Genomic DNA, 14,441 nt, shown 5'->3' with positions numbered 1-14,441 from the left:
TGTGTGTGTGTGTGTGTGTGTGTGTGTGTGTGTGTGTGTGTGTGTGTATAAAGAATCCAGCCCCCGGGGTGTTGAGATGGCTCAGCAGGTAAAGGCACTTGTTTCTAAGCCTAAGTTCAATTTTCTAGACCCACACAGACCCTCAGTTAACTCCTGCAAATTGTCCTCTGACCACATTCACACCCACATCCACAAAATAATAAACGTAAAAAGAAAAATGAAAGACTACAGCCCCTGCAGTTGCCAGAAAAAAACATCTCTACAGTATGCCCAGGGACATTGGAGAGTTAGTGTTGCGGGGACAGCTGAAGCCTGTGAAGCAGGTCACGGAGCCAGCAGCTTCAAACTGAAAAATGCAAGCTGTCGTCATCCAAAAAGGAGTGTTTGCATTAGAATATATCTTCCTGTTCCTATAGATTTCTTGTATGAGTCTTATCTGCGCGTAGGTTTGTGTGCCAGTGCACACGTCGTGCCATGGATCCAAAAGAGGGCATCGGGTCCCGTGGAACTGGAGTTACAGATGGCTGTGAGCTGCCGTGTGCGTGCTGGGGACTGAGCCTTGGTGCTCTGCAAGAGCAGCAAATGTCCTTAAGCACCAAGCTCTATCTCCAGCCTGAAGAATATCTTTTAAACCCAGAAAAAAAAGTTGCCGAGACATTAAGGATTGCATTAAAGCTGATATTCATTTAGGAAGAATTGGGATGATTACCATATTGTTTTGAGGTGAGGCCGTGCTGTGATTCCCAGGCTTCGTGTCTGAGCGGTTGGCACGGGTAATCCTCCTGCCACTGTATCCCACACTGCAGATATGAGCCATCCAGATCAGGCATTGTCTTGAATCTCCTAATTCACCATCACAGTGTACTTCTCAGCTTAATTAGATTTACTTTGTTTACTTTTTATTTTTTGTTGTCTTTTTTAATTTTTTGGTTTTTAGAGACCAAAACCTGTGTCCTGGACTCACTTTGTAGACCAGGCTGGCCTCGAACTCACAGAGCACTGCCTATCTCTGCCTCCCAGAGTGCTGGGATTATATGCGTGCACCACCACACCTGGCATAAATTCCTTCTTATACGTTTATCATAATGTCTTAGTTAGGGTTTCTATTGCTGCAACAAAGCACTATGACCAAAAAGCAAGTTGGGGAGCAAAGGATTTATTTGGCTTATGGCTCCATATTGCTGTTCATTATTGAGGAAAGTCGGGACAGGAACTCAAACATGGCAGGTACCTGGAGGCAGGAGCTGATGCAGAGGCCATGGAGGGGTGCTGCTTACTGGCTTGCTTCCTGTGGCCTGCTCAGCCTGCTTTCTTATAGAACCCAGGACCACCAGGCCAAGGATGGCGCCACCCATAAGGGGTTGGGACCTCCCCCATTGATCACTAATTGAGAAAATGCCTAGACTGCTGGATTTCCTCAACTGAGGTATTTCCTCAACTGAGGCTCCTTCCTCTCTGATAACTCTAGCTTGTGTCAAGCTGACACAGAACCGGCCAGTACACGAAACAACAAAAAAGAAGTCATATACTGTTGCTTGAGATTTGAGACTTAAAGGATGAATCAGAACTGCTGAGGCTAGTGAAAAGGGAGGTGTGTTCAGGCAGAATGGAGAAAGCTCGATGCCTCTGAGGACAAAAGCTCCAGTACTTACTGCTTTAGTGTGGGCCACCACTCTAGTCCAGCACTCAGGAGGCAGAGCAGCACATCTCTGGGAGTTCAAGCTTAGCCTGGTCTGCATAGCAAGCTCCAGAGCTACACAGTGAGACCTTGTCTCAACAACAAAAACAAAATACCCCCCCCCACACACACACACACAAAACCCTCAGTACTCAGTACCATTCTCAGCTATCTTTGCCTCCTACTTTTGGATGAGGGTGTAGTTCTCAGCTACAGCTTCCTGCCAGGATAGTCATGGACCATAATCCTCCGCAACCATGTGCCCCAAATACAATGTTTTCTTTTCCAAATTGCTTTACTCATAGTGTCTCTTCATAGCAATAAAAAGTAACTAAAACGGATGCATTGGAGCTTGCTGACCAGAGCTGGGGGAAGGGATACAGTAACTTTGAAACAGTCTTCAACTCTTGATACATTTTTATTTAAGGATACTTTAGGGTGGAAGAAGGCTGGCTGAGTGGGTAAGACCAATTGCCCTGCAGTCATGAGGACCTGAGTCTTGATCCCAGCACCTGAGTAAAAAGCCAGGCCTGGCTGCATATGCCTGTAACTGAAGAATTGGGATTGAAGACAGTAATGATCCCAAGAGCTTACTAGCCAGCCAGCCTAGATCAAATGGGAGCTTCTGCCTCAATGAGAGACCTGCCTGAGGGCTGTAAGGTGAAGAGGGACGAAGGAAGACATCCATGTCCTCCTGTTCTCTGCATGTGCACTCACATGCGTACACCACACACACACAACAAACACACAGTGCACACACAAACAATAAAAATACTTAATAAGAAAATTGAAACACAGATGTCAGAGTTAAAACCATGGGGAGGCTGGAGAGATGGCTTAGTGGTTGAGAGCACTGGCTGCTCTTCTAGAGGGCCTGGGTTCAATGCCCAGCACCCACATGGCAGCTCACAACTGTCTGCAACTCTGCAACTCCAGGTCTAGGGAATCTGACACACATGACACACACACACACACACACACACACACACACACACACACACACACAGAGAGAGAGAGAGAGAGAGAGATGAAGGCAAAACATGAATGCACAAAAAATAAAAATAATTATTTAAAACAAACAGTGAAGTCGGGAAGACTGGGGAAGATAAGACAGTAGGAGATAGTGGAGTTAATCAGGTAAGATGTTGGACAGAGCCCTGAGAAAAGATAAGGAAAGCAGGCTGCAGCCAGCTCCTGAGGAGAGGAGCAGGCATCTTTCCCTCAGAGTCAGTCTCTCAACTTCCCGGTGGTCACCCCTTTGTGCACTCAAACGTAACAGACTGTATTGCCGGTCTCCAGGGGAAAGAGAGGAGAAAGCTGTAGAGCGTTCCTGGAAGGCCAATGTTCCAGGTGGCCCTGCACCACAGTGTCTGTGCTGCTCTCTCTCAGGAGAGCCTATTGCCACTTCTTTCTTGCCTGCTAAAAATAAATGTTTGATTTTTTGTTCTGCCTGTACCCATGCGAATTTTTCTCCCTCTGGAGTCGTGGGGAGTCCGCTTCCTTGGTGGGAATTTGAGAAGGGACCTCTCCTTAGCTCAGAAACCATTTGATGGCCCACGTCCTGGAATGTTCTGCTGTACATTATCTCCAGGCCATTCTGAACAGCCACCCAGACAAGATACTAACAATGATGTCGCTTTACCATCTAATCCTGAACACTGGCTTCATGCCATCTGGCAGGGCAGAGAGGCACTGAAGGGCACCATAGGCTCAGGAGCTCAGCAGTAAATCTGGAAAGGGCAGGATTGAGTCTGTGGCACTGAGACCTCATCGTGCTCCTGCAGGTGTGCCACTCAACTTTCTCCTTGTAAGGACAGTGACCTTCGAGGACAAGAACAGCATGGGAGTCAGTGCTGATCCGTAGACCCAGCCCCAACGAACTGGTGAGGTACAATGATGAACACTCCAAGGAACCCCCAATAGGAAGTGGGGGTTGTGGGAGTCATCACAGGAGGGGGCGTCTCTCTGAGCTTTACTTTGGACAGCTTTATACCATAGTAAAAATAAACCAGACAGAAAAGGCATTGATGTAACCACCTCTCTCCTCTTGAGCTTGTTAAGCAAGTACTTGGCCACTGAACTCCATCTCCTGCCCTTGGCAGAGCAATTTTACAGAGAATAAGCCTCTAGCAAGAACACTTAGCAGATGTTCAATCGGATGGAAGGCCCTTTCCTCAGCACCCGGATGTCCTGAGAACAAGACCTGCTGGTGACAGTCCCAGTCTTGTGGGACTGGGACTGAGATGGAGGGTCCCTAACACTTGCACTCAGCAGTGATTAGGTGGTCTGAGAGGCATCCTGGGGGGAGGAGCAGCAGCCACCTCGAATTTCCCTCCTGACACATCAGGCCAGGTCTGACTAAGCAGGAAGACATCCATGCTAGGTCAACCAACATGTCTTTGCTGGTCGGTGGTGGTGCACACCTTTAAGCCCAGTACTCGGGAGGCAGATCTCTGAATTCAGGGTCAGCCTGGGTCCACATAGTGAGTTCTAGGACAGCCAGGGATACACAGAGAAAGCCTGTCTTTGAAAACCACAAAACAAAACCCCATTTCTTTTCTTGGGGCTTATGTCAAATATGTTGGGTTGCAACTTTGATAAGGCCTATCAGAAACTGATTCACATTATCATGTTAATATTATGAACTTGATAGGATCTAGAGTCAGGAAACAAAGCTCTGTGTTGGGGTTTGGTCTGGTGCTAAGTATTCTAATGCTAATTACTGGCCCCCCAAGATCTGGTTGCAGCCCAGACAAGTGAGCACATTCTCACATACACCTGTCTTTGTTGTGTAAACTTTCCTGTACCTAATTAAAAGTTTATTGGTTAAAACAATGATGAAGTCTGTGACTTGGCAGAAGAGAGGTAGGCAGGGTTTAGGTTCCTGGGCAGGCGACCAGAGGCAAGGGGAGGAGGTGGCAGAAGGAGAAGATAAAGAGGACATGGTTTGGTGGAGCAGATCCAGCCAGACAGGATAGCTTATTGGCAAGTAACTTCGGTTGTGTAGCTGAGAAGACAGCTAAATAGCTTAGAGAACTGAAAGCTGCCCAGCTCCAATGCTTTAGGCTTGTAAAAGAAATCATAGTCTTTGTGTCAATTATTTTGGAAACTATCGGGGCTGAAGAAAACTGTTGCTTTATTAAGTTAGTATTGTACACCTCTGGCATTCCTATGAGGTCATATATGTGTATATATATATGTGTGTGTGTGTGTGTGTGTGTGTGTGTGCCACCTGCATTTAGGTACCCACGGAGGCCAAAGATGGTGTTGGATCCCTTGGATCTGGAATCATAGGCAGCTTTGAGCTGCCGACATGGGTGTTGGGAACCCAGCTCAGGTGCCCAGCAAAAGCTCTCCACTCCTGAGCCATCTCCCTAGCCTCTATAAGCAATTTGTAGACTGGGCTATCTGAGGGAGGGAAGACAGCCTAAATGTAGTGAGTGCCAGGCCAGCGACTGGGTCCTGACTAAAGAAGGAGAAAAGGAGCCGAGCACAGCGGTGGACACATGTTTAACTGTTATTATTACTGGGTTAAACTAGAGCTGTCCACATTGCACCAGTGAAACAGTTCATCAGCAGAATTTCAACTGACATCTGGGTGCCCACACCTATAACCCAGCACTTGGGAGGCAGAGGCAGGCAGAGCTCTGTGAGTTTGAGGTCAGTCTGGTCTACATAGTGGGTTTCAGGATAGCCAGGGCTACATATTGAGACAAAGAAATGAAAGAAAAGAAATTAATTCAACTGAAGAGGACCAGACATGGTGTTTATAATGTCAGCACCAGAGAAACAAAGCAGAATTGTCATCAAGGCCAGCCTCAGTTACATGAAGCCCTCTCTTAATGCTGACTGGTGGAGTAGGTCTAGTGTAGAGCATCCAGGGAGAAGTAGGCATGTGTGTGTGAGAGAGACAGAGACAGAGAGAATCGTGCTCAAAAACATGAAGCAAAGATGTTCATTTTGACGGAGGAATTTGACAAAATGCAGAGGTTTTCAGCTACATAGCATTACAAGCAATAATTCTTTGAAAATCATTAAGGCAAGACTAGTGCAATGGCTTGGTGCATTAAGGTATTTGCCACCAAGCCTAATGACCAGAGTTCAATCCCTGGGACCACACGGTGGAAGCAGAGGACCAACTCTTACAAGTTGTCCTGACTTTACAGGTGTGCTGTTGCATATGTGGACACATTCATATAAATACACATACAAATAATATAGTTAAAAAATTAAAATCAGGCCCAGTGGTGGTGACACATGCCTTTAATCTCAGCATTCAGGAAGCAGAGGCAAGTGGATCTTTGTGAGTTAGAGACCAGCCTGGTCTACAGAGTGAGTTCCTGGACAGCCAGGGCTACACGGAGAAACCCTGTCTCAGAAAACAAAAACAAAGGTACTTAAAACATTAAAATCAGCAAAGCAAAGCGGATGTGGTACACATTTCTGAAATTGCAGCAGTTGGGAGACAGGAAGGAATAAGTGTGAGGCCCATTGAGACTACACAGAGTTTTAGGCCAGCCCCAGGCTATAGTGAGGCCTTGTCAAAAACCACTCAGTTCAGCTGGTACCGGCAAGACACATCCTCCTGCTATAGGGCCCAGCAGTTTGTGATGAGTCTGGAGAAGCTGGGCAATTGGACCTTCTGCTGCAGGGTAACCCAGCCCACTCTGCTGAGTCCTGGAACGCTGCACAGGAGCTGTGGCTGTGGCTCTACTGTCCAAGCTGGTGCCTACATCTGTCAGCAGCTCTGCCTTCCCTGATGGAGGTTGCCTTGTGGTCCTCAGCTGTGATTACCAGGTTCAGGCAAATTACTCCACATACACTGTAGGACCGAATGAGATCCTGTGGGCATTATTGCCCACTTATGGGTGAAAGACACCGTTGTGAACACCATCAGACAGCAAACTGTCCTGTGTGCCCTCCAGCTGGGGCTGCTCTTCTCATCAGCAGAGGCTCTCTGTGGTGGACCATGTAGTGCCCGAGAACCAAGGATAAAGCAAGGTGCTCTTGGTGACAGCTTGGCCCATGGCCATTCTAGATTACACTTTTCATCTGACCAAGAGCTCTGATGTAAAAGGCCACAGCAGATAACCTTCCTGATCGAGGAGGCTGATGTCTAGGATTCTGTCTGCTTTGTCTCCGGAGAAAGGAGGCCCTGAACATGTACCTGGCCAAGGTCAAGGCAAAGCAAGACAAATCTCCAGCTAGCTTTAAACCAAACAAACCAAAACCTAACAAGAATCAATTAAGCAGTGGGGCTCACAACAAATAGTAACAAATGTCATAATGGCTAAGCCTTGCTACTAGCAACAGGAAGGCAAGCATGAGGCATAGCTTAGCAACCACACCCCTCTCTGAACAGTGCACCTAGCAACCTAGGACTCCCACTAGCACCAAGCTGTACATACATCACACTCAGGACAGTGGAATAACCAGTTATTCATGAACATCAAACTTGGACAGTTTCTTTTTTGTTGTTGTTGTTCTTGTTTTAAGACAGTTTAACTGTGTGGTCCTGGCACTATGTAGACCAGGCTAGCCTTGAATTCATGGAGATCCACCTGCTTCTGTCTCCCAGGTGTTGTGGTTAAAGGCATGGACCGCTATGTCCAGCTCAATTTCTAGTCAAACACATTTCCATTGTATCTCGATGCAAGGGAAGAAGAGCCAGTCTAGCTTGGACTTTTCTTTGGGGTGCATGAGCAGTAAAGCAAAACTGTCTCCAAGTTAACTTTTAGGGATAACCCTTTACTTAACAACCTATGCCTATGTATAATTGGGTGTGCACATTACAATTAAATGTATTATGGAAAGGGTATTGTATGAGCACAGGCTCATACAATCCAAGGCTGTCAGGAAAAATAGTCATACACACATAAAAGGCAGTTCCAAATGCTGTCAGGGTCCTTTCATCTTCACTCCTGTGGCTCATTGCTCCTTTTGCAGGCTTTTATTTCATTCTTGAATAAGGAGCCAAAGCTTGGAAATTCCCAGCCCAGACTCTGACCATCAGTGACCATAGTTAAGAGTTTTGTTCATATTACCTATTCAATAATTAGTAGGGCTGAGTGATTCTATTTTGACTGACAGACTTGGATTGCATGAACCTATGCTGACTGCACACGTTCCTTCCCATAATGCATTTGATTTTAATCATGTGCATACCCCATGCAGGACTCTCCAGTGCACTGTTATTCCTGTGTTATCAAGGAAAACACGATGTGGAGAGACTTAATAATGCCCTTCTTACTCCAGAGTGGACTCCTAGTTTATGAGTTAAAAACAAAGGGTAGCGGCAGGGAGATAGCTCAGCTGCTAAGGTGCTTGCTCTGACAGCAGGAGGGCCTGAGTTTGATCCCCGAACCACATAAAAGGCCATGCATGATGGTGTGTGCCTAGAATTTGAGTGGTGCTGGCTCCTGGAAGCCTGCTGGCCAGCCGATTAATCCATTTGGTGATGTTCCAGGAGAGGGATAGACCCTGTCTCAAACAGAAGGTCAGAGGGCCTGAGGAATGACACCTGAGATTGTCCTCTGACCTCCGCATGCACGCACACACACACACACACACACACTACCCACCGTGCCTGCCAACACAAACACATACAAGTGTACACACACATGTAAAGAACTTTAAAAGAGTGAAGGGCTGAGCATGAGACGCCGCCGGTTAGCACAGGGCACACTCAGCGTCTACAGCACCGGTGATCGACCCCTAGCACCGCACACAGATCTGAGGGTGTGTTCTCCCATCCCAGGTTACCCTCAGCTACATTGACTTCCAGGTTGTCTGGGCTCAGAGAACCTGTCTGTAAAAACCACACACACAGAATAAACAACACTGAAGTCCAGGGTGGTGTCACATGCCACATGTAATCCTCTAGTGGCAGGGGTGGAGGATGGGGAGAGGGGAGGCGGAGACAGGGGAGTGTTCAGTTATTCTTATCAACAGAGCAAATTTGGGGCTAGCTGACCTACAGGAGACTGTCTCAATAAACAGGCTACAAAAATAAACAAGTAAATAAAATAAAAAAGAGGGGGCCACTGGGGCTGAAGAGCTGGCTCAGCAGTTAAACACTTACTGTTATCCCAGAAGCCTGCATTTTGATTCCCAGCACCCACGTGGCAGCTTACAACTGTCTGTAACTCAAGTTCTAGGGGAGCCAATGCTCTTCTGAGGATACATGGTTCACAGACAAAGAATGAAACCATCCACACATAAAACTAAATTAAAATTAAAGAGAGCTGCTCTCAAGATCACACTCAGTTGGGTGTGGTGATACAAGCCTTTAATCCCAGCACTCGGGGGGCAGAGGCAGGTGTATCTATGAGTTCAAGCCAGCCTGGTCTACAGAGTGAGTTCCTGGATTACCAGGGCTACACAGAGAAACCCTGTATCAAAAAAAAAGATACTCAATGGAGGGGGGGAGAAAGGAAGAAAGAAGGAAGAAGGAAGGAAGGAAGGAGGGAGGGAGGAAGGGACAACTGGATGCCTGAGTTCCACAGCGCAAGCAGACTAACGGCATAAGAGCTCATCAGGCCAGTATGCAGTGCGCAGTGTGGCCCTGGCTGTCCTTGAGTGCTGGGATTAAAGGTGTGTGCCACCATTGCCCAATCACTAGTCAATAAAAGCCTAAGAGGGCTGGAGATGGCTCAGAGGTTAAGAGCACTGTTCTTCGAGAGGTCCTGAGTTCAATTCCTGGCAACCACATGGTGGCTCACAACCACCTATAGTGAAATCTGGTATCCTCTTCTGGAGTACAGGCATACATGCAGGCAGAACATAAATCTTTAAATAATAATTTAATATTTAAATTTAATAATTTAAATCTTTAAATATCTTTAAAGTATTATTTTTTTTTTTTAAAAAGCCTAAGAATCAAAATGGGGAAGGAGAGAGGGAGAAAAGCAACTGGCTGGATTGGGGGACACTTAGGAGCTGCCTATCACTCCAGGTTCAAGGCCTCCTTTCACAGCCTGGATCCACCCTGCCAGCATCCCCTACAGTCTTTGGCATCCACTCTGCATGCTCAAGCCCAGGGAAGAGCTAGGCTCTGAGCTAAACTTGGCCTGGAAGCCAGCCAGAACCTAGCAAAATGTCCAGATCTCCAGACAGTAACAGCATAAGGAAGTGAACAACTTGTCCAGTGGCCTAAGTGCCTTTCGTGAACTGTGCTGAGGGACCAATGGATTCTTACTGAGAATAGCCAAATTCCCACGTGCTGTTGGTGGGCAGTCAGGCCAAGAGAGGCCAGGAGTCCAGGATTTCAGGGAAGACCACAGCCTAAAGTCCTTTACTGACCAGCCCCTGAATGACTCAAAATTTTGATGTATGCAGAAGAGCTCCAGGATAAGCTGCTATACAGACTGCCCCAGCTGGTATTAGCCAATACAGGAGACGGTTGCTGCTGGTGTGGGGCTCCCTTGCTCTGTTTTCTGAAATAAGTAGGGCTGGCTGCCACTGGCATCTCTACACAGCTCTGCATCATAGCTGACGGTTATTGCCTTCTCATGCCCAGATCCCTGCAGTGCAGGTGGGCTCTTCATGGAATTGGAGTTCCCACCTCCCTCCCATAGGGCTCCAGCACATGTGAAGGTAGCCTGGGTACCTGCAGCTTTTCTTTAAGCCTAGACAGGCCCATGGTTAGTTACAGAATCCTTCCAGTCAGCGTGGGTACATGGTAAACCCGTTCTCAAGTTTTCATACTGCGTGGAGGCTGGTCCCTTAACACTGCCACAAAGAACCCGGGGGTTCCATGGGTTGCTTTACTTAGCTTCTACTGTGGCTCCTTCTACTAATACCAGCGAGGCCCTAGCCTTTCCTCACAGCACCTTGACGTCAATGCTCTTGGTTCTCAAAGTTCTTCCAGGACTCCTAGGGGGCTAACTATCTCCAAGAGGGAGGGATCCAGAGGCTGAGCCTGGATGACTGACAGGCATGGGTTCTATTGTTCCCCAACACACTTATCTGTGGGCTTCAAGTTGGAAGAGAATTACCTGTCTGAAAAAGGTCCCATTGCTGCTGAGGGACACGGAGCCATGCACAGGATCACTGCTGAGGTGCACAGAGCTCATGTGCACTCTTAGGAAGGAGGATCTAGCTGGAGGGAAAGGGGCAAACTCCAGGAAGCGTGAGACCTCTACCCTGAGCTGCTGTATCAGCATGTGCACCTGCCCCCCCATGTTCTGTCTGACTATAAGCACATGAGTAACACAGTCAAGTGCCCATAGGCTGAAGCTTGTAAACCATAGGACAAAATAAACCTTTCCTTGCTTGTTCTTTTTTTATAAGGAACTTTGTTACAATACAAGGCTAACTCACATACTCTCCTTTAACCCACAGGCTTCTCTTCCTAAACTACCTACACCATAATATTCAACACAGCCCAGAGATTCATGGGGTGAGACTCCGGACTACTATCATCTCCAGCAGGCTGAGCTAGTCTCTCCACTGACTCCATTTTAATGTCTTCCATACACCGATTAACTATAGCAGCTAAGTCCCTGAGAAATAACTTATAAGCCGCCTCTCTTTCCTCTTTTATAAAAGAGGCGGGTCTCACAGATCAAGCAGGTCTCTGAAATGAATCTAATGACGCCCGGCTTCAGCCTCCAGGGTGCTTGGGACCACAGGCACATGCTACTGCACGTATCTTCCCTCTTAAAGGTCAGATCAGTCTGAGAAGAACAAACTGTCCTATTTCTTTCAGTTAGGCCAATTCCCTACTTCCTAGCTGCTTATTCATGGTTAGAGGAAGAATCCAGAACATTAAGTCACTAATGCAAACTGGAAACAATAGTTTTCTTTTGAGCCCTGAAGGTCCAGATTAGAGAAACATGAGGCTGTGCCAAAGTCCCCAGAGAAAGCAGTTGAACTGTATGAGGCCAGATTTGAGAATCAGTTCAAACTCCCAAGCGGCAAGGGCTGAGACGGCAGAGCCCAAGATCCTCTCAGCTGTCAGTAACCCCAGGCCAGGACACGAGCACCAGCAACCCCAATACCCTGCTGTTCATTCCTCCAGCTCAAGCCCACCCAAGGGACAGAGGACACCTGCCAACAAGAGGAAGGCTGGCACTGATGTTGCTTTGCCTGTGTGACTGACATTCTCTTCGAAGGAAAACACCAATCAGAGAACCCGGAAACCACAGCAGAAGACCATGGCAAGCCCTGCCCACAAAAGAGCAGAGATGAGGAAACAGAGATACAGGAGGATATTTAATTTACATAGCAGCCACATGGGGCCCTGTCAAGCTGGGCAGCAGGGTACGTATAACCCCGGATGGCACTCCTATCCTTTTCCCTCAGGACTGTATTCACAAGCCCTTGGATAGGTTTCCCCACATTGTTCAGAAGATGCTCCAGTTGAAAGGAAAAGAGGAATTTGGAAAATAAGGCTGTTCCCAAGAAGGGAAAGTCCTAAGCCTGGAGTTGGTTGCCTACATGGTAGCTTAGGGGTCTTGTAAAACCAGTCCATGTCCTAGGCACAGTCTTTACTCAGCCAGGATCTAGAGGAAGCCTTCCCGGCGGAACTGTTCTTGGAGGAGGTCACGGTACTGGTCAAATCCTCCTTCAACCCGGGTGACCCTGCCTTTCTCACACACCCACAGCTCCTTGCACACCAGGCGGATGAAACGCTCATCATGGGATACCAGGATTACACCACCCTGAAAGACAGAACAGAAGTGCTCAAGGGAACAGGTATCAAAGGGTGTGGAGCCCTACGGAAGAACACTCAGGCAAGAACATGCTCACCCTGAAGTTGTTGAGAGCGTGGCCCAAAGCCTCAATTGTCTCCATGTCTAGGTGGTTTGTGGGTTCATCCAGGATATAGAAGTTGGGGCTGGAAGGCAGAACACACAATACAGGATGGAAGAAAATTAATTCATTGGCACAAAGAACAATCATTTTGTACTGGACAAGAAGGGGAAATAAGAAGGCGAGAACCCACAAATATTAAGCTCACCAAGGCATGGTCATCTGAGCAAAGGCTACCCTGCTCTTCTGGCCCCCAGATAAGCTTGCAACAGGACGCATGGCCAGTTCTCCAGAGATGCCATACCGGCCCAATTGGTGACGATATTCCTCTTCAGGTCGCCCTGGAAAAGGCCCCCACATCAGATAAGCTCTTGGCCCAACTCCTTTGCTGCATCCGATGCTCAACTTTTCAATGCCCATCGACTTAGGCAGGCTGCTCTATATTGACCCAAGACAGGCCTAGGCGCAAGGATCAGCTAAAATGCTCTTATCCCTAACATACCTGGAAACTTGCGAGCCAGGAGTTCCACAGCACTGACATTCAAGTCTAGCTGTTCCACATGGTGCTGGCTGAAATAGCCTATCTTCAGATTCCTGGAGGCACAAATGAAGGTAGGAGGCACCACTGTGGAGTAGTGTAGGTAGCTGAATGCGTACGAGTGTACATGCAGTTCATGAGGGGGTTACTTACCTGTGGGCATGCCTGATGCCTCCAACCGGAGCCAGCTCCCCCATGAGCAGCTTCAGCATGGTAGATTTCCCAGCCCCATTCTCCCCAACCTGTAGGCACCATGAACATGTTTAAGGAATGTGAATGTGGGAGGCACAGAAGGGAAGGAAGAGGGCCCCAGTAGTCCCAGCCTTACAACCAAAAACTCCAAGGAACTGGAGTCCAGTCCTGGGGACTGAATTTGGCCCTCGCATTTAGGCAGAAAGCAATTCTTGCTGAGCTAGCTCCCTAGCCTTTAATTTCCCTTCTGAGGAAAAGAAAATTTCTCTAAAACCAAGCATCCTGACCTGTAACCTATGTTCTTGCTTTACTGTATCCTGTTATGATTCAGAACTAAGAATAAGGTAAATTCCTGTTTTATACATTTACAAACTGCCACATGCCAGGTTTCTCATCTCTGAGGTGGCCCAGTGAGGCCACAGAGAACACAGCAGTATGAGGATAATTTCCTGTGTCCAGGCCCCACCCATTTTTCTGTACTCTTCCTTCTACTGCGTCTGGATTGGCCCACTCCATACTTGCTAAGGACACTGAGCAGAAGAGTAGCCATACCACGCATATGCGAGACTCGAGATCAGCAGAGACAGACAGCCGACTGAAGATGACGTGTTGAGGGTCATAGTAGAAATCCACTTCATCTAGCTGCAGAATCGGTGGGGAGAACTTCTCAAACCCATCCGGGAACCTGCAGGAGGTGCAATGGTGGAATGTGGAGGTGGCCGGAAACAGAAGGTCCCCATCAACTCCCCAGCTTACACTCACTTCAACACCACCTCGGACTCCTTGTCCACTGGCTTCAGTTCAGGTCTGAGAGGAAAGATAGAGAAATGATTATTTTAACAAGATATGAAAATAGAAAGAACACTGAGGTTAGAAAGGGTTAAGCAGGGAAGAGAGACAGGAAGATGAGGGGGAGGTCAGCAAAAACTAAGGATGTATGGAAAAGCTACAAGGAAATCTGATACTTTATAAGCTAATTAGAAAATAAAGTTTGGCTGGAGAGATGGCTCAGCAGTTAAGAGCACTGGCTGTTCCCCTAAAGGACCCCAGTTCAATACCAAGGACCCACATGGTAGCTGACAGTTGTCTGTAGCTACAGTTCCAGTGGATCTGACACCCTCACACAGACATACATGCAGGCAAAAGACCAATGCAAATAAAATAAAAATAAACAAAGTCATTAAATAATAAAGTTTGAGCTGGGCAGTGGTAGTACACACCTTTAAACCCAGCAGAGGCAGAGGCAGAGGCAGAGGCAGAGGCAGAGGCAGAGGCAGA

The 14,441-nt window shown here is 47.6% G+C and overlaps 1 protein-coding gene and 1 long non-coding RNA gene across 2 annotated transcripts in view; one reads left to right on the top strand and one right to left on the bottom strand.

Annotated features, from left to right (window-relative positions):
* LOC129689620 (uncharacterized) overlaps window positions 1-11,780 on the top strand; it is a 17,475-nt gene extending 5,695 nt beyond the window's left edge. Inside the window, exons 3-4 of the long non-coding RNA XR_008722147.1 lie at window positions 11,021-11,078; window positions 11,700-11,780. This is a non-coding gene — a long non-coding RNA (uncharacterized LOC129689620). The remainder of the gene's footprint in view (window positions 1-11,020; window positions 11,079-11,699) is intronic.
* A 100-nt stretch (window positions 11,781-11,880) lies between these two features.
* Abcf3 (ATP binding cassette subfamily F member 3) overlaps window positions 11,881-14,441 on the bottom strand; it is an 11,396-nt gene continuing 8,835 nt past the window's right edge. The window contains exons 15-21 of the mRNA XM_055624902.1: window positions 13,926-13,970; window positions 13,716-13,848; window positions 13,125-13,213; window positions 12,936-13,027; window positions 12,642-12,774; window positions 12,431-12,518; window positions 11,881-12,342 (exon numbers count right to left, since the gene is read on the bottom strand). Coding sequence (XP_055480877.1) covers window positions 12,184-12,342; window positions 12,431-12,518; window positions 12,642-12,774; window positions 12,936-13,027; window positions 13,125-13,213; window positions 13,716-13,848; window positions 13,926-13,970 — 739 coding nt within the window. The 3' untranslated portion in view covers window positions 11,881-12,183. The remainder of the gene's footprint in view (window positions 12,343-12,430; window positions 12,519-12,641; window positions 12,775-12,935; window positions 13,028-13,124; window positions 13,214-13,715; window positions 13,849-13,925; window positions 13,971-14,441) is intronic.

This window comes from Psammomys obesus, unplaced genomic scaffold (genome assembly GCF_907164565.1).
Source record: "Psammomys obesus unplaced genomic scaffold, mPsaObe1.curated_primary_1811, whole genome shotgun sequence".
NCBI lineage: Eukaryota > Metazoa > Chordata > Mammalia > Rodentia > Muridae > Psammomys > Psammomys obesus.
This window is presented reverse-complemented; position numbering and strand designations above follow the sequence as displayed.